This window comes from Callithrix jacchus, chromosome 11 (assembly GCF_049354715.1).
Source record: "Callithrix jacchus isolate 240 chromosome 11, calJac240_pri, whole genome shotgun sequence".
Taxonomy (NCBI): domain Eukaryota; kingdom Metazoa; phylum Chordata; class Mammalia; order Primates; family Cebidae; genus Callithrix; species Callithrix jacchus.
Window position 1 is genome coordinate 123261290 of NC_133512.1, and position 26394 is coordinate 123287683.

At 37.4% G+C, this 26394-nt stretch overlaps 1 protein-coding gene, 1 long non-coding RNA gene and 1 pseudogene across 3 annotated transcripts in view; 1 reads left to right on the forward strand and 2 right to left on the reverse strand.

Annotated features, from left to right (window-relative positions):
* Positions 1 to 4049: 4049 nt before the first annotated feature.
* On the reverse strand, positions 4050 to 14189 carry LOC144578461 (uncharacterized). Its single transcript, XR_013524298.1, has 2 exons — positions 13749 to 14189; positions 4050 to 6602 (listed from the first exon to the last, which is right to left on the reverse strand). It is a non-coding gene; the product is annotated as an uncharacterized LOC144578461 (long non-coding RNA).
* A 191-nt stretch (positions 14190 to 14380) lies between these two features.
* The window catches only part of WASL (WASP like actin nucleation promoting factor), a 64905-nt gene continuing 52891 nt past the window's right edge, over positions 14381 to 26394 (forward strand). Inside the window, exon 1 of the mRNA XM_035254852.3 lies at positions 14381 to 14825. Within this exon, the coding sequence (XP_035110743.1) occupies positions 14709 to 14825 (117 nt within the window). The 5' untranslated portion in view covers positions 14381 to 14708. The remainder of the gene's footprint in view (positions 14826 to 26394) is intronic.
* LOC118143803 (cytoskeleton-associated protein 2 pseudogene) lies at positions 21664 to 25674 on the reverse strand (annotated as a pseudogene). Its single transcript, XR_008473495.2, has one exon. The product of XR_008473495.2 is annotated as a cytoskeleton-associated protein 2 pseudogene (transcript).

A 26394-nucleotide genomic window follows, 5' to 3' on the forward strand; every position in this document is an offset into this window, starting at 1 on the left:
ATTAATAATGAAAATACAAACTATTTCATTAGCAGATTTTACTTCTGAAAAGTTTATGAAAACTAAGAAGGGAATTAAGGGCAGATCATTAGAGTAGCGGACCTTAAAGTCACTTTCATTCCACATTCCCCATAGAACTAAGAGATATCTAATACTCTCAAGAGAGGGGATTTCTCTACCTAATTAAAGATTACATTTTAAACCCTTGACTTGAAAAAATCCCTAATGTATAGTTAATTGTATACTATTTTTCTCCCTATGTACTCTGACACAAACAGTCTTCTTAGAAACTTGCTTTGAGAACAAGATTTTTCTATACAGACAAACCATCTCTCTGTTATCATCTTACCATCTTCCTTTATCTTAGAATGACAATTTATTTCCTTTATTTATCATTGATAGCATTGTTAACTCAAAAGAGTTAAAATACAAAATCTTCCAGTATATTTTTCTTTGAGAAATTAACAAGTTTTTTAATTAAAAATTAATACGAATTTTGCACGATGAATAAAAATGTCCCAAATAAGTAGCTCTTAAGTATTTAATGTCATTTTTTTAAGTAATGGAAACATCTTTAGACAAACTAATCATAATATGTTATCCCTGGCCAATCTGACACTTTGGTTGAATATATTTCTGTCATTAACTGTCATTACCATTTTCAAAAGAAAATTTGGTTTTCTTTGCTTAGCATAGCAGATTGTTATGCATCAAGGGTTTCCATAAAAAGGTACTAAAATTGGAGTCCATGCTGGTAGCTGGCAAGAGATCTTCCAATGAAGGTGGGAGAATTTTCAAGGCACTTTCCTGTCTACAGAGGATAACTTTGGCATTTATATCCAAACAGGTGAGAACAGAAGTCTCAGCCATGATTAAAATAAAATATTTAGCATTGGGAGATCCAAGATTATTTAGCAGAAAAAGAGATAGAGAGCTACAAGGAGTCTAGAGTAGTTTCTTAAAACTCGGAACCATCTTCCCTTTGTCACTCATTCCTTTCTTTCCTCCCTTCTCCCTACTATATGCTTTAATCATTAGTCAACTAATTCTTACTGAGAGTCTGTGGTAGGCAGTGGAGGATCATAGTCATGAAAAACATACATATACGGGGACATATACTTGTAAACATTCAGGATCCATCTCCTTAGAGTCAAATGAGGGAGCAGATAAGTAAAAATAAGTTAATTTTAAGATGTGAGGGGATTAAATGCAAGTTCCAATGTGGGCACGGAGAAACAAGGAACAGATCACCCGGGAAATTCAGAGACGGCTCCTCAAGGTGGTAAATACCTGACCTAAATATTGTAGGAGGCCGGGCATGATGGCTCACCCCTGTAATCCCAGCACTGGGAGGCTGAAGTGGGAGGATCACTTAAGCCCAGGAGTTTAAGACCAGTCTGGGCAACAGAGTGAGATCCTATCTCTACAAATAATTAGCCAGGCATAGTGATGGGCACCTGTAGTCCTAGCTACTTGGGAGACTGAGGTGGGAACATTACCTGAACCCAAGGAGGCCAAGGCTGCATAAGCCATGATCTCACCACTGCATTCCAGCCTGGGTATTGGAGTGAGACTCTGTCTAAAAAATATATAAATTAATTAATTTAAAAATGTATTTTTCATATATATATATATATGGAAAGCTTGCCTGACAGACAAACTTGGGGAAACAGGAGAGAAGACATTCCAAGGAGTGGGAATAAGGTGTGAGGAAGTGTGGCCCGTTCAAGAAAGTACCAGTACTGACAGAGTGTAAAGTGTGAGGGTTTGGAGGTTGGAGGAGGAGCTACCAGAGGATGAGGCCGAAGAGGTTGGAAGGAAGAGATATTAATGGGCCTTACATGTCATGGTAAGGAACTCAAATCTTTTGCAAACAATGAGGAGCCTCTGAAGAATTTTTAGGAGAGAGAGTAACATGATCAGATTCTCACTTGGAAGCTGGCAATGATGAGCTGGATGAATTGCGAGATTAAAACCAGGGAGACAAGTGAGGTGTGAAGGATGCTTGACTTAGGGCGCAGGCAAAAGAGATGAGAAGGAAGTTTCAGTGGGGGGCTTGTAGGAGGTAAAATTGATGGGAGGTGGTGACTGAAAATTAGAGGGCGGGAACAACACAAGCAATAGGAGAGCAAGATGCTTTTTGAGGTTCCTAATTGGAAAAGAGAGTGTGGTGGTATTAATCACTAAGATGGGAAACGCAGAAAAGATTTGGAACAAAGTTCCTGAGTGCAGATTTGTACACAGTGACTTTGAGGAACTTACCGTTGTAGCTATAGTTCCAGACCTCAGAAGAGAGGTCTGGAGAAATATTTGGGAATCACAAGGAGGACAATAAAAGCCATGGACATTAATAGTGTCACTGTTAAGGGCATAGGCTCTGCTGTCAAAAGACCCAGAATTGAGTTGGCTCTCTCATTGACCTTGTACAAGTTTTCTAAATATGAAACACGCTGTTAATATCGCTTATTAATTGCGAAAGAATTAAATAAAATGGAAATGTATCTAAAGCATTCAACATGGTGTTGGGCATGTAGTAAATGCTTGGTAATGCTACTTTATATTATTCTGATTAATCAAATTAGGAAATTAGAATTCACCTATTCACTAAATCTTCTGGGGACCCCTACTATATTTAAGGCCAAATAAAAGAGGCAAAATGATAGAACTCTGGGTGGAATTAATATTTAAGATGTAGAGCCATAGAGAAAGGGGAATGAGTGATCGATTTGCCTTTAGTTATGTGACAAAAATGTCACATAACTAAAACTTTCAATGTTTTCAGGGACTTAGTAGTTACTAAGCCATGGGCAACTTTAGTCATTAAAATATTAGGAGTGGAAACAGGCTTGCATTGCTTAATGAGTGAAAGAGAAAGGAAAAAATATGTAGACAATGGGTATAGATTACTCTTTTTAGAAGGTTGGCTGTGAAGACAAAAAATAGGGATTAGTAACAAGGTATTTGTTCATTTAACTTGATTGTTTTAATCAAGGTAGTTTTTATTTTAATTTGAGAGATCACTGAACATATTTATACACTGACCAGAAAGAGCCAATGGAGAAAACAAAACGATGCATATAGGCAAGAAGGTGACTCAGAATCACTGGTGGAGCAAAAGGAAACAGGGAAATGTAGAGTGAAGTAAAGCAGAAGGCCTCAGGAAGAGCAAAGTGCTTTACTCACTGAGTACAGAGATGCCAGATCTAATGGGTGCTTGAGTTACCTTTATTGCCACTTGAAGAATTTCAAGGGTGTCAAAGAATTACTGAATTCCACAATTGAGAGAGTGCTAACTGCAGTAGGATAGAGAACAGTATGACCATCTGGGGCATAACTGAAAATCAATTCCCCACTGGGAATGAACAGGAACTGGTAGCATGTGCAATTTCGGGTACCATGAGAAAGTTCTGGTTCAGAAGGCAGATCCCAGTATTGAGGGAGATGATGATCCTAACAGTGGCCACTATAAGGAAGCTCAACAGGAAATAACAAACTATTTAGAATCAGGGCATGGAGGAATTGAAATTACATGGAAATCTAGGAAATCAGCATCAGAAGAGTCCTTCAGCTGGTAGAGTTGATAGAGGAGAACTATCTTCTTAGATCAATATTTTATAGGCACAAAAACCCTTGACAGATTATCAACAAATGGAATTAAGCAATATATAAAAAAGAATAACATATTATGATTAACTGGGGTTGATCTCAGGAATACAACACTGTTTCAACATTTAAAAATCAGTGTAATTCCAGGAACAGAAAATCAAACACCACATGTTCTCACTTATAAGTGGGAGTTGAACAATGAGAACACATGGACACAGAGAGGGGAACGTCACACACCAGGGCCTGTTGTGGGGTGGAGGACAAGGGGAGGGATAGCATTAGGAGAAATACCTAATGTAGATTATGGGTTGATGGGTGCAGCAAATCACCATGGCACATGCATACCTACGTAACAAACCTGCACATTAGGCACATGTATCCCAGAACTTAAAGTATAATAAAAATAAAAATCAGTGTAATTTACTATATCAACAGACTAAGTAGGAAACAAAATATGAGTTTATTTAATAGAAACAGAAAAATCATTTGACAAAATTTATGAGGAAAAACATTCAGCAAGGTGGGACAGAAAAGAACTTCCTCAATTTAATAAATGGCATCTAGCATCATATTTAATGATCACAGATCAAAGAAATAGAAAACAGAAAACCATAAAGAACATCGATGATGCCAAAAGAAGTTTCTGTAAAAAGGCCAATAAATAGTAAAACAAAACAAGACAATTATTTGCCTTCCCTAAAATATTAAGAAAATAGTTTTTAATGCATGCAATGTCATTGAGTATGCTCCATAATTTTGGAAAATTTGGCTTAATGCTTTTTGACATGTGATCCAAAGGTTTGGCTATAAGGTGAGTTTTGTCTTTACTATATTTTAGTAGCCATAACTGAAAAGGACACTTTACAAAAAAACATGAAGATACATCTACCTGGAAGAAGTACACATGAGTTTTCCTTACTCAAGCATAATAATTCTGTTTTTCAATTGTATTCATCTGTCAAAATTTTGTTAAAATTTTGATAGTAATTTTCCTGCAAACTGAGAAGTACTTCATTTCCATATTTTCATCAAACAAAAAAATACCAAAACATTTTTACTTTGAAAACTTTTAAACAGGTTAAAAGATTGTTTTTAAGTTTAGAAATATAAGTTTTTACAGATAACATATTTTAGCATTTTGAACTTTAAAGTCATATAATGATGGACAAGATTCCAAATAACAGTTTTCAAAATATGCTTTGGAGAATGTAAGTTTCTTTTGAAAAGTAGTTCAGGGACATAGTAAATGTGTGCTTCCTTTTTTTCCCCCAAAATATCTACTGACAGTGATTTGTTGTCCCTGGAAAGACTGGCATGCTCGATTAGTTGTCTTTTATTTTTTTTAAAGTAACATCCTAAGTTTAATGATTCTTGTAAGAAATTTACACAAAGGTAGACTGAATGTCTTTGTTATAAATTATTTTCATGGTCATCTCTTATCTCATTACACAGTTTTTAAGATACTTTAATTCATAAATCATTAGTTTAGCAACCTTGGATCAAATTATGAGTTTCACTTTTGCAACCTTGGTCCTATAATGATCAGAGATAGATTTTTTTCAGAATTATCATAAAATATCCCTGTAGCAGACTATCCTCAGAGGCAACAATTCATTCTTAACGGTTAATTTATCTAATGCTATCTCACAATTCTTGAATTCCTCATGCTTATATTGTTTGATGGCAAAAAACTATGCAGTTACCTAAAGCAAGGGTTGGCAAACCTTTTCTGTAAATGGCCAGATAATAAATATTTGAGGCTTTACAGGTCAGAAGGTATCTGGAACATGTACTCAACTCTGCTGTGTGCATGGCTGTGTCCCCCAAAAAGATTTATTTACAAAAACAGGCAACATGACAGGTGGAGTATAATTTGCTCATCCCAGCCGTAAAGCTTTCTAGAACCTCAGAAGTTTCCAGATCCTAATAACCAGAGGGCATAATGTGATTCTCTGTTGTCTGATGCTAGTTTCCCATCTTGGAATATGAATGAGAGTTTCACCACATCTTGCCTCATTACAGCCAAGTAAACAAATGACTCGGTTTTCTGAAAGATCTGTTGCCTGCAACCACCTTCATGGTAAAATTTTAGAATACCTAGGGTTTCTAGTTCAGAATCACCTAGAGTTTCTGTACATAACAGAATCTGACCCAGGTTAGCTAAAGCAAAAGGGAATTTATGGAAAGGATATTGTGAGCTTCACAGGTCAGCTCATTTTTTTAAGCAGAGGTCAGTTATCCTATGCCATCTTCCTAGTCCACCTAATATCAGACTAGTTCATTGTACAAAATAACATCATACTGAAATGACCTGTGGAGCAGGAAGTTGCAAGTACACTAGGTCCTTGGTCACATAAATGAATGCTGGGTGACATAAATACCATCAAAAACAGGAGCTTGATACCTCAGGGATGTTTCTGGGCGTCCGTCGTTCTGAAGCATATAAAAATATGTCCTTCCAAATGAAGAGCATGTTGCTATTCCTTTTGTGCCTTTCCAGCAAGAACAAGGCTTGGTGGGCCTCTTTGGATGATTATGACAATAAGGCACAGTTGCGTGCCTTGTTTCAATCAAGTTACCCAGCAATCACAATGCTGCTATCTCTGAATGGAACTGAGAGTGAAAGAAGTCTCTCTAGGTAAGTTCAGGCTGAGGGGATGTAGTCTGTGAATTGTCCCTTATGACACAATAAAGTCAAGGGTGCTTGGAGAGCCTGAGGAAGATTGGGATGTTGTATGGACTTGCATTAAAACAGGAAATTGACACAGGGTAACACATTGTTCTTCTGTGTGTCACATCATAATGTGCATGCATATAGATGCCATCATTATGTGGGAACTGAGTCAACATACCAAGTCAGCCTTGATGCTTGTTATTGCTTTCCTCTTTCATCAGTTCAAAGCCCCAGTCCAGCAGAACATATCGTAAACACACAATAGTTTCATTATGAAGAGGATCAAAGTGAAAGAAAAGTGGCGATATTCTACCATATCTTCCTAAAAGGAGGAAAAATGGAATGTGAGAAAGCAAATATGTAATTTAATTTTTAAACTGATTCTAAGTAAAGATATTGAGCTGAATGACTTCTAAACTAGGTAGGAGGAACTTATTCTAATGTGACCATTGAGTTGTTTGCATATTCAATGTTTTTCCTCCTCTATTAAAAAACAAAACAAAAAAAAACAATGAGTACTACTAACTTCCAGGCATGGGGGATTGAAAATCATAACTAACATAACAACTATCAAGTATTATCTAGTTTTGAATATAAATAAAAAATATAGATTAATGAAACCACAATCACCAATTACCTTCCTTCCTGCTCTGAGGTAATTAGAAGTAGGATTTTTATGTTTAGGGGATTGTATTTTTTCAACAGAGTCAGGCTTATGATAAGGCATATATATTCATTTTCATAACACCAAAACTGTTTATATTCCCTTATACACTGCCTTTTACCCATTGCTTTTTAAAATGCAGGATTTTTTTAAATCCAAAAAACATGGGATTGATCATATAATTTTGAGCTGAAAAATTATATGCAATCATTAAGTCATTCCTTTCATTTTACAAATGGGTAAAGAGAAGCATGCTGAGGTTTAGTGACTTTACTAAGATTACATGGCTAGTTACTATCAAAACTCAGATTAGAAAAGCTATAGCTAATAAATACCTGCTTGCCCTTGCAGTGGTTTTTCCAGGTGTGAAGAATAAAGTCATTCCACCTAGACTCTACCCTATCTAAGTCTTAAACTGACAAGAATAAATCCCTGTGGTTCATTACAAGTTCCATCTGCCAAAAGGAATATGATTCAAAAATAGTTTGTGTAATGCTATAAGCCTTATATGCTTGGGAAAGGGTGGAAGGTGGCTGGTGGTGGTGATAAATTTCATCCCCTGGATGTCATCTTGAAGGTCCGCTTATTGGAATCACAAGGAGCGCTTGTTAAAACATAGACTGAGGAGTCCTATCCCCAGAGTTTCGGGTTCAGTGGGTCAAGAGTGGGGCCTGAAATGTGCATTTCTAACATGTTCCCAAATGATCCTAATGCTGCTAGGGGAGAACCACACTTTTAGAACTGCTGGCCAGTCTCTCCCAGTCCATTGGGATGCCAGCCTACTTTTTGTCCTTGTTTTTTTCACTTCGGTTTCCAATGCTCATGGATACTGAATTTGCTTACATATGCTTCCAGAGTTGCTTTCTAAGCTCATGTCAAGCCTTTTCTTGTTTTTGAAATCACATCATGCTAAAAACTATTATTCCCCCAAATCCCCAAAATATAACACCTTTCTTTTGTACCTGATAAAAAATTCATATATTTTCATTTGAATCAAAGGTAGTCGTTTGATCTACAAATGTACATTGAATAATGTATAAGTTCAATGTTAAGACTAAAAAGATATAAAGATGAATAAGACATGATACCAGCTCTTAGAGAGCCTTGAGGCTAATGTAGGAGACAAACATCTAAAAAGTAATTATAATTTACAAATGAAAAGCCTGTATATCACTAACTGTATATACAATAAATTTGATAATGCATTATATCAAAACAACTTATACTTCAATTTTCTTTAATGAATCAGCCAAATAGCTGTTTATAGATAAATGATATCTAAATGTATAAACATATACTAACCCATTCAACCATTACCAACTTTCCAAGGACAAATAACCCAGTTAATGTGGGGTAAAAAAAGTTCTTATTAAAGACTGTATGGAGGCAAAAATAAAGACTGCTTACTTCCTAGATACAGAGTTTTATAATTTTATTATGTATGCAACATGCATGTAATTCAATACACAAAAATGCTATCATCTTGATAATATTGGAAAGCACTAATCTTTCATATTACTGCTTTTTCTTTTAAAAGACCCTCTCCAGTCATCCAGCGTCCTGAAGTCCCAACTGTCTCTATTTGAATTCACTAGCTGCTCAGTACCGTTTGAATACCTTTTCTGTGTTCATGGAATTCCTGACCTTATGAATCTCAGACCCTTAACATTTAGCCTGAAATTTCCAGCTCTTTTGCAGGTAGGGTATAGGTATGTGACCTTTCCCTAATCAGACACATCCATGGGCAACTGTGATTTGAAAACACATAAAGTGAAGGAGCATGTGATATAGGGTGGCAGCAGAAACATCCCAATTTTAGAACCTCAGAAGAGATTCTAGTTTCCAATTCCCAATGTTCGCAGTGAATTTATGGTATCTCTGCCCAGAGATGACAACAGTTAAGGGCTCACTGGAGTAGTTCTACAATTAAACTTGGGTGTAGTTTCTAACTGTATAGAATGAGTCAGGAAATCTGACATTTGACTAACAGGCATTCCAGAAAAAGAAAAATATTAAAGGGAGGAAAAATATGAAAATAACAAAAGAAAAATTTCCAGCACTAAAAGACAAGAGTTTTTGGATAAAAGGCCTTTGGAATACCCAGTACAATAAATGTAAAAGTATTCCACTATTGTACATCATCAACTTTCAGAATTCCATGAACAAACAGAAGATTCTAAAAACTTTTAGAGGTCATAAAGAGTCATATACAAAAGATCAGAATCAGAATAACATCGGATATCAACAGCAATGTTGAAAATTCAAAATCAATAAAATAACACCTTCAAATTCTGAAGAAAACTAATATTCAACCTGAAATTTTCTACCCTGTTAAATTAATCAACCAAGGGTGACACTAGAATAAAACTATCAGATATGCAAGGTCTCAAAATTTTACTATTTATGCACTTTTTCTTAGGAAGCCACTAACGAATGTACACTACCAAAACAAGCGAGTATATCAAGACAAATGACATAGGTTCCAAGAAACAGAGGGTCTAACACGGAAAGATGAAGGGAAATCCCAAGATAGTAACTCAATAAAATTCCAGACAATAACCATGTAGCAACAGTCCAGATTAATATGGGATGATGGATGACTTTGGGAGACAGATCTCTGATTAAAATTAGTGCACCTGATACTAATTTATAGATTTCTGATACTCTCGATCATGTGGACAATAAGATGAGAAAGGACTTTATAGTTGTTAATATAGAAGAAATGAAAGAAATAAAATTTAAGAAAACTACTGAGCTGGGAAAATCCAACAAAGGGAAAGTGGTACAAGAAGGTAACTTCTGTTTTATGTTATTAAAAGTTTTATACACAATTTGATTTTTTAAATTATGTGCATTTATCATTTGTTTAAAAATAAAAATTAATTTTAAAAACATTATGTGGTAGCAGAGACCATATTCTTGACCCCAATAATTTCAATGGGGTAATGGGGACATGCGGCATCTTCGAATTATCCCAAGTATCCAATTTGCCTACTCATTTATAACGTAGACTGACCATAAGCACATTACAATAAAGAAACCAATGTTTTTCCTCTCTCATTTGGAATAATAAGCCACTGAATGTTCATTAACATTAAAGACCAGCAGCCAGAAAACCAGTAAGCACCATGCAGGGAACTATAACATACTTAGCTCTTCAAATCATTTCTTGATTACAGGTAAGTACTAGGCATCTGGAGACTAGGCTATATAATGGTAGTAACCATCACTGGTAATTCTGTAGCATAAGTAAGAGTTCAATTTTCCACCAACTTCAATAAGAAATCAGAAAGATTTGTAAATAAACTATTTATTCCTAAAAAGAAAAGCCCCAAAGAGGTTTGTAGTTAAAATGAATTTTAAAAAGAGAGGCAGAAAAAAATGGTGTGCTAGCTTACTTTTCGGATTTTAGTTGATGAAAAAGAAAACAATTAACATTTACCTTGGGATAACATGTACTAGAACAAATTCTTGTAAGCATTGCTATATGCAACATTTACATAACACTGTGCAGAGATATTTTACAAGATGAACATTTTAAACACATGACATTGGTGGAGGTTGCATGGGAGAAGTAACACTCATTGCCCCTGCACGTTTTCTGCAAATCCAGATTTGCTATATTCAGATTTGCTGTTGTTCTGTCTCTATAAATCAGTCCTACCATAGCCAAGCAGCAATTATGGCTACAATGGCTGCTGAATGCCCTTGTGTGCATTCAGCCATCTTTACATTTCCTCACAGTAAGGGATGTCACTACATTTTAAATTATTAACATTAGCAAGGGGAATAGGGTGTTTCAGAGGACTTGTAACAGTACATAAACAATGACATCTGTAAAAAGGAAAAATGGGTAACAAAGAACCAGAACAAGAAAAGCTTGCAAAGTACCCATAAGGATAACAGCAGGAATGTATCTGAAAATATGGCCTCATTTCCATAATAAGCTACTCTAATGTTTTCTGTTACAATGAGGGCTTTACCTTAAAAGATCCTACCAAAGAAAGAAAGAAGAAAATAAAGTACTAGCATAGATTGTAGTTGAAGTAAAGAAAGTCAAATGGAAGAAATTAAATGTAAGAATTGCCTTTTTTGGGTTATATTCATATATACCTTAATAAAGCTTTTTTTCACAGCCCTCTCCCAGTCCTCTTTCCTGTCTTCAAAATAGTTTGGTGGTCTACAAGTTCTAAAAGCTGGTATTTCTAGCATATGCATTACATATATATATATATATACACACACACACACACACACATACATATATGTATGTATGTATACAGATAAAATCTGTAGTCTTCTTAACTGAGCTTACAAACTTCAAGATATTCTGTTGAAGGGAAACAGAATGCTTATGTCCTGGATAAAATCCAATCTCTCAAACTGAGTAAGAAGAATTTGAGATAAGGAATTAACTTGCCAAAGAAAACAGAGAGAAAAGATGTCTTGTGTTCTGCCAAATAGAGGATATGCTATCAAGAATGAAAGAAAGAAAGGACTTTCTAAAACTTTTGAAACAAAAACAGGGAGTACTGCTTGGTCTCAGGATGAGCATGAAAAAAAATAGAATCCTTTATATATGATAAGGGGGGAATCCCCCCCAAATATTGCTTGTTCACAGGCTTAAATGAGTAAGGAAGTCATATTTCCAGAGAAATGTTCATGCTTACATTTTCCACATTTTAAGAACATCAAAGAGTCAGAAAAAGCCCAGTGAAAAACAAAAATAACAATGAAAGGTAGAAGACAAGAACTTAATTGCAATTTTGTGGACAAAGTACTATATTAAAAATTTGGAGAAAAATTAAAGGTTGGACCTGAGGAAAAAAGTCACTGTGGTCATAATTTTCCATCTCCAAGTCTAAATAAAACAGAACAAGGGCAAATAGTAAAAAAAAAAAAAAAATACATTTAGATAAGTCATAAAATTTCCTTAAAGAAAAGAAAATCAATAAAACAACAGTCTAGGCTAGTAAGAGGTTTTTGAAATGATTTGAATTAAATAATTCTCAGAATGAGATAAGATTCTTCAATGCGGTTACTGTCCATTTACCTATCATCTCATGGCTTTTTTTTTTCACAGCCCTCTCCCACTACTCTTTCCTATCTTCAAAAGAGCTTGGTGGTCTACAAGTTCTAAAAGCTGGTATTTCTAGCATAAAATTTGCTGTTCTTCAGTTTTTATTAATTAGAAGCTAACAGAATTCTCTCTCTAGATTTACAGTTTTAAAAAGTTTTATTTTGGCACACTGGGATATATGTAGCCTATTTGGCATAATATATGGCCTAATCAGAAATTCTGCTATCAATTTCTCCACTGTATTTTTGAAAAATTATGTACAATTATAAATTTGAAGGACATTTTTTCAAGAGTCAGACTTAGAACAAAGGTAAGAATACATATATCAAGTCTTGATTCCTTAGCTTAGGGAAATCAAAACAGATCATAGGCAAGGACTGATAGTGGCAGACAACTAATACTTGAGTGACCACTATGTATCAGGTCCTTTACAAGTGATATCTTTTAAAAAATATCTCATAATATTTTAGTTTTTAAAAAATTTAATAGACACCGTAATCGTACCTATTTATGGGGGTACATAGTAATGTTGCAACACATAAAACGTACAGTGATTAGATCAGGGTAATTAGCATATCCATCACCTCAAAAACTTTTAATGTCTTTGTTTTGGGAACATTCAATATCCTTCTAGCTATTTGAAACTATACAGTATTGTTAACTGCAGTCATCCTACAGTGCTACAAAACACTAGAACTTATACCTCCTATCTAGTTGTAATTTTGTATTTCACAACTTTGAAGTAGGTGTAATCACCCCCATTTAGACTGTACCTGTATGACACAAATTACTTTCATTTTACAGATGAGAAAACTGAGACCCAGAGAAGTAACTTGTCCAAAGTCCGTAAGGTTGTAAGACTCACAACAAGAACTAAAACTTGGGCCTATTTCAATCTTATACTTCTGGTACTATACTTGTTCAAAGGTTTGAAAAGAAGAGCTGTGATTTTTATTATTTCTCAAGAATTTGTAATGCTTTCTGTTGTCACTGTGCTTTCGACTTACAGGAGTTGCGTTTTTGGTAAAAGACAAACTGATTTAGCTTCTATGTTTGTTAGATCTGTAATTCAGAGGCAACGCCAGGCTTATATTTCTACTACAGCTTCCAAACCTACTGACTTTATAAATAGTCCTGTTGCTTTTTTAATTCACTTTTTACCCTAATATTTTTAATCAAGTTTAACTTTGAAATCTCCATCTTTTATGTGGGAACTCCCAAGGCTATCCACTCTCATTTCCCTTTGTAAATTTATTCTTCAGCCAATTTCATTAAGGGCAGCTTTAACATTTTATAGTATTTTCAAAGAGCATTGATAATGGCTTATCAGTCTGGTAAGTACATTAGACATTTCTATTGGGAGCTATCAGAGATGTTTAACATCCAACAATTTTACCACAGTGTAATTGTTACAGATGTCTTAAGTTTAACGTATAACTTTTTAATTGAAATTTAGCAATTAGCAGATATGAATTTATGCAACAAGTGTTAATGTGTTTAACGTGGAGAACAGTGAGAGGCATATCTGACAACTCACTGCAGTCTGCATCATCTCTGTATTAGAAAATTTCGTTTCAACCGTTTAGTATTTAACTTACAGAACAAAGGGAGTTATGTTAGATAACTTGTAATATCCTAGGATATTTTCCAATTCACGATATAGGGAGAAAAAACTGTCCAGAGCCCTTAGAAGAACATACTTTGAATTTAAATGTGACACATACATTGAACCCACGTGACACGCCAGGCAGGCGGTGGAAGTCAAGTGCATTTGTATTTGTTACATCCATCAGACAGATCTCTTTCACAATGATGGGAGAGGCCTGTTTGTTCTTCCACTCCCACAGCTGAAGTTTGGGACAAAGTTTGAGAAAATCCCAGGCACCTGCGGCTCCTATGGAAGCCGGCACAGGGCAGAGCGCATCTTCCCAGGTTTCAGTGTTCTGATCGCAAGGGAGCGCTGGAGAAATACGAGCTATTCCAAGGAGGGGCCCTGGGTCCTCACAGACACTTCGTAAAGGTGTGCGTCCGGCCAAGGAAGGCTGGCGGCACAGCGGCGGCGGCAAATCTCCACACATTCTCTCTTCAAGCAGTAGTAGCTGAGTCCGGGAACCCAACCGACGAGCCGAGACGCCAGAGGCCAGAGAACGAAGTCGGAAGCCCACGCCCGGAGCCAACCGGGATCCTATTTAGCTCCGCGCGGTCCCGGCCTCGGCCGGAAGTGGGTGTGGCCTCGGGCCGGCGCGGCGAGGCCCGCTGCCGAGTGGGGGGTTCCTCCCGGGCCCCGGCCGCGCGTTTCCGGCGCGCTCCCCCGCGCCCTCCGTCCTGTGGTCTCGCCCGCCCCTGCTGCCATGTTGGATTGTGCGGCCGCCGCCGCCGCTGCGGGAAGGTTGGGGGAGGAGTTGGGAGTTTAGCGCAGTCGCCGGAGTGCGAGGACAACGACCATCCGGCCCTCTCCTGACCGGGCGGGAGCTGGGAGCTCCCTTCTCTCAGCGCGGCCCGAAGGTGGCTCGCTGTCAGCGCCTGCGTCCCTCGACCTCCTCCTCTTCCCCGCGCCGGAGGAGCTGCGAGATGCGGCGCGTCTGACTCCGCTCCTCCCCGCCCCTGTCACTGCGAGGGGGAACGAGCTCTCGTCCACTCGCCGGAGGAGACGGCCCTGGACTCCCAGCCCCGCCGGCGAAACCATGAGCTCCGTCCAGCAGCAGCCGCCACCGCCGCGGAGGGTCACCAACGTGGGGTCCTTGCTGCTCACCCCGCAGGAGAACGAGTCCCTCTTCACTTTTCTCGGCAAGAAATGTGTGGTCAGTGGCCAAGACCCGCGTCGCCACCCCTGACGTTACCTCACGGGCCCGGGCTTGGGGGCCGGGAAGTGGGAGTGGGGAAGGAGGCGGGAGCGGAGTGGGGAGGGTCCCGCTGTGGGCCAGGCCTCCCGCCGGCCTCGGCCCCGCGTCGGCGCCCTAGCCCTGCTCCCTGGGTGCGAGCCGGGGCGGTCGGGCGCCGCCTTCCCGAGCTGCTGGAGAACAAGGGAGTGTCACCTCCTCAGGCCTGTCCTCCAGCCTGGCCGAGCCTCGGTCCGCGCCCTTGCTGCTGGTTAAAACTTTACTCTCCGGACACAGGGGGATTTTTTTTTTTTTTTTTTTTGCACGATCCGCTTGGTCCCAAAAGCTGGGCCCTTGTTCTAGCTCTGACTTCACCTCCCACTGCTCGATCTGGGGGTACCTTCCTTAACAATGCCAGGTTTGAGGAGTGGATAGATCGGGGAAGGAAGGTGGTTTTTAATCTCGCATTAGGGTTCCAGGAGGGAATGAAGTCGAGTAGCAGATCTTGGGCTCTCTTCGGACTAGAGAGAGGGCAAGAAATGTTACTGCTCCTCATTGAGGAGAAACAAGATTTATTTCTCCAGCAACCCGGCCTAGGCCTGGTTTCTACTCTCCTTCCCACTGCTTTTTTTCCCCCATCGATGGGAGCGGGTGCTGCTCTCCCCGCAGCCATGCGCAGGGAAACCTCAATGTCTGGGAGTTCTTGGCTTTTGGGGCCGAGAATGATTCTTAGTTTGGTGCTGTGCGGCCAATTCCAACCCCAGATGGCCGGTTGGGAGCGAGCAGTTCTGCTGTGGGAAGGGGAATGTGTGTTGTTGACGGAAGCATTCATTACATTGGCTGCTGGCACTTCTGGGGGTGGGGAGGTTCTGCTTTGTGGTGTAGGCCTTTTCGGGATCACACTGCGGCGACTGGGTTGAAGTGTGGTTTGTTGAAATACTGGCTGGGTCTCTTTCCACTTTGCTTGCTAGCACCTGCGGAGTATGTGCCACTGGAACCCAGAAAACACGGAAATTTCAACAGAGCCATACCATTTTATAACTTTTTGAAGTAGCGTTAGGTATATGCCAAACCAGATTTCATCTGCTGCTTTAAGAAGTTAGGATTAGAAAATTTCTGGAAAGTTCTTGGATTAATTGTTAACTTCGTAGGAGTGCACCCTTTGTATCTTGTGCTGTCCGGTAGGAGATTGAATCGTTCCATTCAATTTCAGATTTGTTTCGTATTTCAGAATTTAGACCTTAGGGAACATTGAGTTTACTGATTGGAAGAATGAAACAAGAATAGTGGCTCTAAATGAGAATTTTGGGTAACAACTTTAAAGATAAGCAAGCTCCTCCCCATCCACACACACTTTTTTCAACAAATGAGAAAACTGAGCCAGTGAGCCCAAGTCATACAGCAATTAAATAATGTAACCAGAACTAGAATACCAGGACTCCTCATGCCTAGTCCCTTCCTGTTGTACTTTCCACTGCGTCATGTTGGTTTAGAAGGGTATTTTTTTTTTCTTGTTACTGATTTATTTCTAAAAGTGGTGTTAAAGGAATAACCACTTTGCCTTTTTCACCAAAAGCTGATATAATTAAAATGCTAGATTCTTAAAGCACCACTAATGTTTGGGAATGTTCAATTTAGGAAGATCTCCAGCACTTTGAATGGTGGTTACCTCCAATGAAAAAAAATTCGGTTGCTGGTTTACTGTATTAGCTATGTCCTCTGTATCAAAAAGGACGTAGTTTTACTGTGGTCTACGTACCAGACACATTAGACAGGAAGGACATTACATTTATACACAAGTATATTAATTGTTCCTGTGCTTACTTATAGCTTTACTGGTTTCAAAAAATGACAGATGGGGAAAAATACTGTGATAGAGAAAAATGGTGTTGCACGTTGCTTAGCATTAAGTGGATTGTTGAATAGGCTGTCAGTATTCAGTGCTTAATTTCTTTATGCCATCTTTTATTAATCAACTTTACCTTTTGAATTTCTGTCATTTAAAACCACACTGTTTCCGTTACCTGCTCTTGTGGGATGAAGTCGTTGGAAATATTAATTTTAAAATTTGAAGTCTCCAGTTAATAGAGAGTAAACTAAAAGTGATATTTTAATTTTTAAAATAATCTTTTCCTCCCTTTGCTGATTATGCAGTTTTGTGTTTGCTTTTTTCTTGTTGTTGTTTATAATATTACTGAAATACATTGTATCATAATTAATCCAGCAATAAAGTTTACAGGTCAGACCAAATGTGTTAGGCAGAAGTATACTCAAAGCTGTATCTAAGAATTCAAGAACTGAAACAGAAGTAGTTATAGTCAGAGCTTTGGAGGAGCTTCATTTCTTCTTTCATTCAACAAACATTTATTGACTAAATAGTGAGGTCGAAAATCTGGAAGGCTGATAATTGTCTTCAGGGAGCTTACTAGGTCTAAAAAAGGAAACATGTGAACAGAAAAATAAGTCAGTGCTTCAGAGTGATATGTAAGAGACTACTTGTTAAAATAGAAAATGCCTTGGCTTTGTAATCAGCAAACGTGGGTTCAAACTGGGGGTCATTTTGGACAAGTTTCTTAAGCTTCCTATCCTAGATTTGGTTTTCTCATCTGTAAAATAAGGATGCTATCTCATGGGGTAGTTGTGTGGATTAAGACTGTGTGTAAATATATGGAAACTATTTTTATAAAGGTTTAGAGGATTCAAGGAGAGAATGGTGGGAGAGAGGATGAGTAAAAGCTTTTTAGAATGAATGATAACTGAATATTTATGTTAACAGGTACTCCCTAGGTTGATGAGAGGTATGAAACAGCTTGAAAAATTAGGAGAAGTTTGTTAGGGAGCAAGGAGGGCTTCTTCTTGGGCACTCAGATTTAGGTATGCATTGGAATCATTGTGGAGATTATGAGAAATGCATATATCTAGGCCCAATTCCTAGATAATATTCAGAATCACTGGTTCTGAGGTGAAGCTTGGCCATGTCTATCTTTAGCAAGCTTGATAGAAGATTCTAACATATGTCACAGTTTGAAAACCACTGCTGAAGTCCACATTGTCTGATAGGATAATCCTTGAGCACGCTGGGAATCCTAATAGATTTTTCTTCAATTTTTGTTCTATACTTTGCAAATTGAAGGTAAATTAAGTTAAACCAAATACTTTAAGTATAGCATTTCTCCGGCCTCTTAAGATCTCAGTGTACATTTCACAACTAAGGAGATAGGGTTGAGAAAGTATTGCACTGTTAAATGGGTACTCACGAGATCGTATTTGACTTAGAAAGTTTTCAGCGGAAAGGTGGAGGCAGTATAGAAGGTGGATTGAGGATTGTGAGGGAAAGACAAAGGAAATCAGATAGTTGTTTTATAGTAGTACCAGTGAAATATGATGAGGGCCCGAATTAGGAGAGTGCTTTGGGAATTCAAGGACAATTAAAGTCTCCAGCAGAAATTAGTCCCAGTTATATATAGAATGTGAGGGAAGGTAATTTCAATAAAGGCAGGTATTATAACCACAACAGAAAAAGTACACCGAAACATATTTTTATTCTCATTCACTGCAAATATGCCTAAATGCTAATGAGACTCTGGATTGGTGATTGGCTTCATGGAGGAGTAAGCCTATTGTTTTACTGCAGTTTCTAAAAATATATTTTGTGAAAATTGAAATTTCATTGTAATGTGTAAATATATGATAGGTAATTTTTTATACAAATAATTCTAATGCTATTCATCAGTTGGTAGTATTATGGGAGAACAATTTAAGAAGGTTATAAACAAGGTTACTAAGTTAGATCTGTTGTCTTTCATGTAGTGTGATTCAGTTAATTTTATATAAAGAGTGTGCAACTTGGCTAAGCGAAATTCAACATACATAGTCCTGAATAAGTGACAAACTAAGGATTAGGAAAAAAAAAAAAACCATTAAACTATGCCTCTACAGCCATCTCAGGTCTATATGGATTTGAGTTGTTACTAACCATTATCTTTCCCTGCTGTACTCACCTGGTTTGTTGATTTTCGAGATTTAGTGATACTTAAGCCATTTTATTAATCAACTTTAATCTTTATATCCTTTAATTCCTCAGCACTTATTTTAACTTGCTTATTTTCTTTAGTTTTTTTTCCCCCCTCACTTTATATATAATTCTTGGAGATAGACTTTATGCCTATGTAGTCTTCTATAATTTTTATAACTTCTAGCACACAGATCAGTGAATACTTATTGATTAAATAATTATAATTGCTCACTTGTTAGCTTATTCTTCATTTTTCATTGTTTGATCAGGTTGTTAAGACCTTCAGTTTCTAATGCACATGGTATGTGGACTTTAGTCTTCATTTATTAAGCAACCAAAGTGGTTTAATTCTTTTTGCTGAACTAATATAGGTGCTAATAGTTGTCTAACAGTAGTTTCTGTTCTAAATCAGACCATTTGGATAGGGATTCTTAAATAGTCATAGAGGGGAAGACATGTATAGAGGGATCATTGTATTATTGATGATGGCCTGAGTAAGGCACCACTGGAGGAAAGTTTGGGCTGGGAATCTATTTCACCTTGAGTAGTAAGGAAAGATAAAAGTTAAAATTCACTGGATTTGGAATATACAAAGATGAGAAGATAACCTTGTCTAGTATAGAGCAAAAAGATTAGCACAAAAATGTATGTGATGAAGGGTAGCTGTAAGCACAAGAAGAGATTCAGGAGCATTCAACAGGGTTGGATTATGAATTTTGTTTCTGGTTATTCTTAGCTCTGTAATATAGGAAAATTTCTTAACTAGTCTCAGCCTTCATGTCCAGATTTGTAAAGTGGGCTTAGTAAAGGATTTCTAAGAGTAATACAATAATTACGGAAAGTGCTTAGAGTTCATAACACAAAGTATTCTGGAAGTTTGGAAGAGTATATGAAAGAAGTTGTTATTAATACTATCCAGTGCTCAGTTTAGATTTTCTGTTATTGTCAGGGAGGATTTAGAGTAAAATTTTCAACTCTATATTGTATTTGTTTTGACTTAGGTACATTATTTCTAACTATTTTAAAGTCAGTTAATTGTAGAGTGTATAAATTAAAATATTAAAGGTTGAGGAGAAGCTTGAATATAACTCTTTGGGAGTGTCTGGGCAGCCTGAGAGGAAGAAAGGGGTCCTGGTGAAAAAGTTAGGAGTTCTTGTATTTTAGTCCATGCTCTGTTACCATAAATTGTGAATGTGAACAGGAATTTTTGCATTCTTTTTTCTTTCTGTTGCCTAGGCTGCAGTGCAGTGGCGCGATCTCGGCTCACTGCAACCTCTTCTAGTGGTGCATGCCTGTAGCACTAGCTACTTGGGAGGCTGAGGTGATTCTCCCGCCTCAGCCTCCCAAGTAGCTAGTGCTACAGGCATGCGCCACTAACCACTGCCTAATTTTTGTATTTTTAGTAGAGACAGGGTTTTCCCATGCTGGCCAGGCTGGGATTGAACTCCTGACTTCAGGTGATCAGCCCTACAGAGCCACCACACCTAGCCATCTCTGCCTTCCTGAACTTCACTTTTCTAATTTGAAAATGAAGGGTTGGACAAGATAACTCGTCTTCCAAGCTTTAATGCTTAAACAGTTTATTCTAGATGCCAGGGACTCTAGCTGGTAAAGAACAGCCCTAATGTTAAGAGACAAAAATAGCATATGTCTAAGCAAAATATAGATAATCCCAATCCCAAATTATTTCATTGAAAACTCCTATTTTTAATTCAGCTTTTTAAATAGCCATTTCACTTTTAAAACACCAAGGTGAATAGAATTAAAAGGCATTAGTAATAGAATTATCAACTCTTAGCTAACTTAGAATTATTACTATTTGTAATTATGATGTATTTTGGGTTATTAGAAGCTGCTTTTTTGATTAAGATGGGAGTTATTTTTAAGAATTTCTCTTTTGTTAACCAATTCCATCTAGAGTCCTAATTCTAGATAAAATTGTATTAGTGTTATTATAGGTGTTACATGTTACAGCTTATTTTCCAATATTATAAAAATAGGTTTTTAGTTTAAGTGGTAGAGTTACTGGTTATAGTGAATTGACTTGACTTGGTTATTTTAGAGACTGATTCAAAATTGAGGTTACTATGTGGATTCATTCATGTGATTAAAATAATCTTTGCTTTTTAAAAAAAAAAATTTAATGCACTGGACAACGTGCTGGAATTACGGCTTTTTATGTTAGTGAATTTTGTGTTCCTGAAACAGCATACCAGAGACACTAGAACCTTTGACAGAACTTTTCTGAAACCTAAGTGAACGTGTAAATTAGGCAGCCTTTTGAGATGCCAAGGGCTAGGTTTTGTCTTTTACTCTCTTTCTTGCTTACTCAACCTCTGTTCTTACTGTGCTCTGGATATTAGAAAGATGCTGATCTTTCTTAGGAAAGATGTGACTGGGCCCTCTGAGCAGTGTCTCCTATACCAAGTTCTGCCAGTCACTCTTTGGCATCTCTGTTGTGGAGAGTTGTAGGGATTTTATTTAAAATACAGTATTTTTTTAAAAAGTTGTCTTTTACTTAATGTAAAAATTGTGTCTATAAGTAATATCAAATTATACAGTATAGAAATAAAGTCTTGATTAGAAAGTAGGTTTGATTGGGACATTCAAGATTCCTCATAATGTATAGAATTGGAGCTGCTTAAACATTGGCCGAAGTATAGAGGAGCTGGGTTCTACTTGTTTTGCTGCTGAGCTACACTCCTACCGTGTATATCAGTCAGTATTCTAGTCTTCTGTAGTAAGATTTTCTAAAAGTCTTTATAAAAACTGGTAAGAGCAAGATTTTCCAAAGGAAACACATGCTTGTAGTAGTCTCGTTTATTTCACTTTTGTCCATATCCTATAGATTTTTTAAAATAAATCATCTTAATTGAAGTATGATGGTAGCCCATTCTAGTTTTGAGTAGAAAAACAAATTTTAAAAGAGCACATAGGAGTTGACCTTTGTTATAAATTATTCTGTCTGGAAGTCATAGCTTTGTTGATAGTGTTCACTGTTACTATAAAGGTTCTAGAAACAAAACAAGTTTATGCATTCTTAGTCACAGTAATAGACTATACATTGTTAACTATAAATATAATTCTTATTGGTCACCTAGCATTGTTGATGGATTCTTGGAAACTGTGACTTTAGGTAAAACACAACACATAATGAAACCAGTTTTACCACAGGGTAATTGATATAAACGAGAGTTAAGTTTCTATAGCATATTTATGGTCACAGATGTATCACCAAACTTCTAAATAAGGACAGAAATACTTGTAATGTTATTTATTGAATTAAATGTGAGCTGTAACACATTTAAGAAAGTAATAAAAACAAGATAATTTTTTTATACAGTTATTTTTATTGTATACATATCAGGTACACAGAATAAAAACCTTACTCTCTAGAACATGAGAAGTCAATAGAAAAAAAGATACATAAATTGAATGAACATAAAAATGACTAAGCATGTGATCTTCAACCACATTATATAGTTTTTAAACTAATCTTTTACTATTAAAAAGTCACTTATTTGAAACCGTAGAATTCACAGATGATGTGTACCACATAAGTATTAGTTTAGAAACTTACGAAACAATTTTAGTGGTGGTATTTATGTGTGGAGAGAAAAATGTGTAACTATCAAGTATTTTAGAAATGCTTTCTAAACTAGAATGACATTTATTCATTATGATATATTCTTTCCCTACTCCATTCTAATTGTTTAAAAACTACCAAGTGAAGTTACAGAAGTTAAACCAATAAATCTGGCATCTTTTCTTTCTTACACAAAGTATCTTCTCTTATAAATGGGGTTATTCAATTAAGCATCCTTCTTGGTGACCCCAGTTATAATCAAAAGAGGCCATGAGACCACAGACTACTACGGATAAAAAGAGAGAGTGCAGACACTTGCATCAATCAATAGGCAGTCCAGGGGACAACAGAACACAAGTCTGGGTAACATGAATTTGATGAGAAAGCGAGCTAAACCTCCTGTGTCTTAATATTCAAAGTGAGTCATTCTGTACAGTTTTTAACTTTCATACTAATCCAAGAAAGCCCCCCCAAAATTATTCTGTTTAAAGGCAGGGAGGTGTATCATAACTTTTAAAAACATGTCAATGCAAACATACACATTTTAACTAGAATAACTCATTTTCTAATGATGCATCATTACTTATAGTTAGTAAAGTGAACAGCCTAGTATTATAACCTATTTATATTAAAGGAACACAGTAAACTAGCTGACAAGATTTACCTATCTTAAAAGAAAACAGTCAGTTGAGATTGAAACAGTAGCATTAGCTTTCTAATGCAGAGGACAACTCTTGCCATAACATGAATGTTAGTAAAGAAGCTCACTGCCATGAATACTTACATAGGTACTTGGCCAACTCCAGACCTAAGGGCAATATAAAGCTGCTCCAAACAAAACACCCCACAAATCATAAAAACCCAATTCCCTATCAGAGTTTTAGTTCTCTTCTGTCATTTAATCCTCAGAGTACATCCGGCACAGTGCCGCATTAGGGCGGCATACAAAAGCTTCAGTTTGTCTTCCCAACTCCGTTAGCTGTTCTAATGAAGGCATGCAAGGATAATGATCTTTTAACATATCTGGCAATTTAGAAGTTTTCTCTTGAAGACGTTGAGAACGTCTCACTGGTGTTAAAAACTTCAGCTTCTTAAATGCGGAATTTGTTTCATCAGACTGCACCTTCTTTTTCATACTTTACAAGTACGGCGTAGTAGACACATTATATTTAATTCAGCAACTTGTCCTTATTTCTGTATTGGGGGTTTTATTATCATGGGTTGGATCTTTTGTTTTGCTATCTTGCTCTTTTTCACAGTCTTGGAATAGCACATTTCTATGATGTTTACTCTCCATTTCCAGTTTTTCTGGATCTACATCAACACCTGTATCTTCAATACTGACTTCTGTGACTAATTCCTTGGTTGCACAAGCCTTCTCCGTGTTTTCTTCCAAATTAACTTTTTCTTGACTCTTCATTGTTAGAATATCTACAATTGTGTGTCGCATCTCTTCAATAGGCTGAGCCCCTGCCAGAATGGCATTCTCATAGATTGCAATAATATTTTCAACAGGACTTGTGATTGGTTCCATACGTACAAGACATATCCAATACTTAACAAGCTTTTTGGCATCTGGAATATTTTTAATCAGGTCATTGAGTATGACCAGTGTATCTTCTTTTGAACATCCCTCATTAATCAAGTTCAGGCATTCAGAAAATGTGTTGTTTACTTTTTCAGTAAATAATCTCTGTTCATCTTCTTCTGCCATGGTGGTCCAAAAAGACCCAACTGGTTTTTTTTTTTTTCTTTCAGGCTCATGCTGAATAACTACTGAGTTTGGAGACCTTTTTAGCACTCTTCCTTTGCCAGCTTTCCACTCCCTCAGACGAGCTTTTCTCTCTTCTGCGGTTTCTTTGGGATGAGCTGATCTATCAGCAGTTGCTTTTCCTATAGTATGTCTTCGCTGGTCAATGGGCTTCGACTTTTCCATCAGTTTGTCATTAGACAATGAAGCAGGCCTGGCCACAGCTTCAGATGCCATGCTTCTTGACAGTGTTTTACTTCTTATTACATCTTGACAAGAACTGGTTTAGACACTAGGTAAAGCTGTTTTTGATTCTAACAATCCTTTATCACGAGGCACTTTCCGGATTGTAACATGGGCAGAGGTTCTACTGATGCCTTGTTTCACAGTGTCCTGGGTATTACTGTGATGACTTCTAATTGGAGGTCGCACAAGTTGTGTGTTCTGAGATGTAGTGCTTACGACTGTGGTGGCAGTCACACTTGAGGATCTATTACTTTTCACTGTTAAACTGCTGGTGTTTACAGGCTGAGGCTTTGTGGCTCTAGGGACAGTGGTTGAACGTTTCTTTGTTGCTGCAGATCTCTCATCTTGGACTTGTAGAGGTTTTCTAAATGAATTCACCTTAGACTGAACAATCTGGCCATGATAAGATCCAAGCACAGGTTTCTTGGGCATGTTAGCATCTTGCTTTGGTTTTTCTGCAGTTATCTGTTTCTTTTTACTGTTGTTTTTCAGGTGAAATGCCTGGCTTAATGTCATATGTTGACTTTGGGGATCATCTTCAGTTAGTAACAACTTCAGATTTTGATTACTATCCTTAGGTTTATGTGTGTCAATTACTACAGTTGAATTAGTTACTTCATTTGAAGGTTTTAAAGGAATACAATTTCTCCCCACTGTTATACTATTTTTGCTCCCTGTAGGTCTCTTCATGCTTTCTTTATCAGCCATTTTTGTTTTAAGTCTCAGCACTATAGTTCCGTCTTGAACTTGGTTCTCAGATGTCACAGCTCTCTGACCTGTACTGGATAACATCTCATTTTCCTGCTTGTATGCAAAAAGTGTTTTTCTTCTCAGCAGATGTTCCTGGAGTATTTGTTTTCTTTGCTCTTTGAATGCAGACTGGGTCCTCTGACTTGGGGGCAGCTGCAGGTCTTGGGGCATGGCACAGGTACTCATTGTAGGCTCGGGTCAGGGGCTGCGTCTCCGCTTTAGCGCCTCTATATAACTTTCTCAAGCCAACACCCAAAACAAGATAATTATTTATCCAGTTACTTCACTTAAGTCTCCGGTAGCTGGAGCCTATCCTGGCAGCTCAGGTTACAAGGCAAGAACCAACCCTGGACAGGACATCATCCCGTCGCAGGGTGCGCTCACACATAACACCCACACTCACTCATCTTGGGATAATGTAGACACATCAATGAAACTTATGTGCATGTTTTTGGGATGTGGGAGGAAATCCTAGTACCCATAGAACCCACATAGATGTGGGGAGTACCTGCAAACTCCATACAGACAGTGGCCCCAGCTGGAAATTGACATTTTTTTCTCATCAAAGGAAAATAATGGGCTGGGTGTGGGGGTTCACACCTTTAACCTCAGCGCTTTGGGAGGCTGAGGCAGGAAGATCACTTGAAGCCAGGAGTTTGAGACCAGCGTGGGCAACATAGACCTAATCTGTATAAGAAAAAGTAGCTGGTTAGTGGTGGCTCATGCCTGTAGTCCCAGCTACCACAAAGGCTGATGCAGGAAGTTCACTTGATCCCAGGAATTCAGGGGTGCAATGAGCCATGATGGCGTGGCATTCCAGCCTGGGCAACAGAGCAAGACCTGTTCTCTTAAAAAAAAAAAAAGTTATGATGAAAGGACATTGAATGAAATGGCGTCGAACAAAAGGATGTTATTTGAGCATCTGCTGTATTAAGTATTTAGTAATTAGAAGACATTTGGCATACTTAACCATATTCATAAATACAGTATAATACAAAATAATCTTAATTACTGCATCTATGTTAGTAGTTTCTGAAGTATTAGAGAGTTATAGTGATATAATAGCATATAGGAGAGTGAAATTAATTAGAAAACATCATTTTCTCTTTGGAGTGAATGCATTGTAGAGGAATTATAACCCTTTTTTAAAGAGACCAATTAATTAAATGTAGAGTAATGTTGAAAAGGTAAATACAGAAAAGCC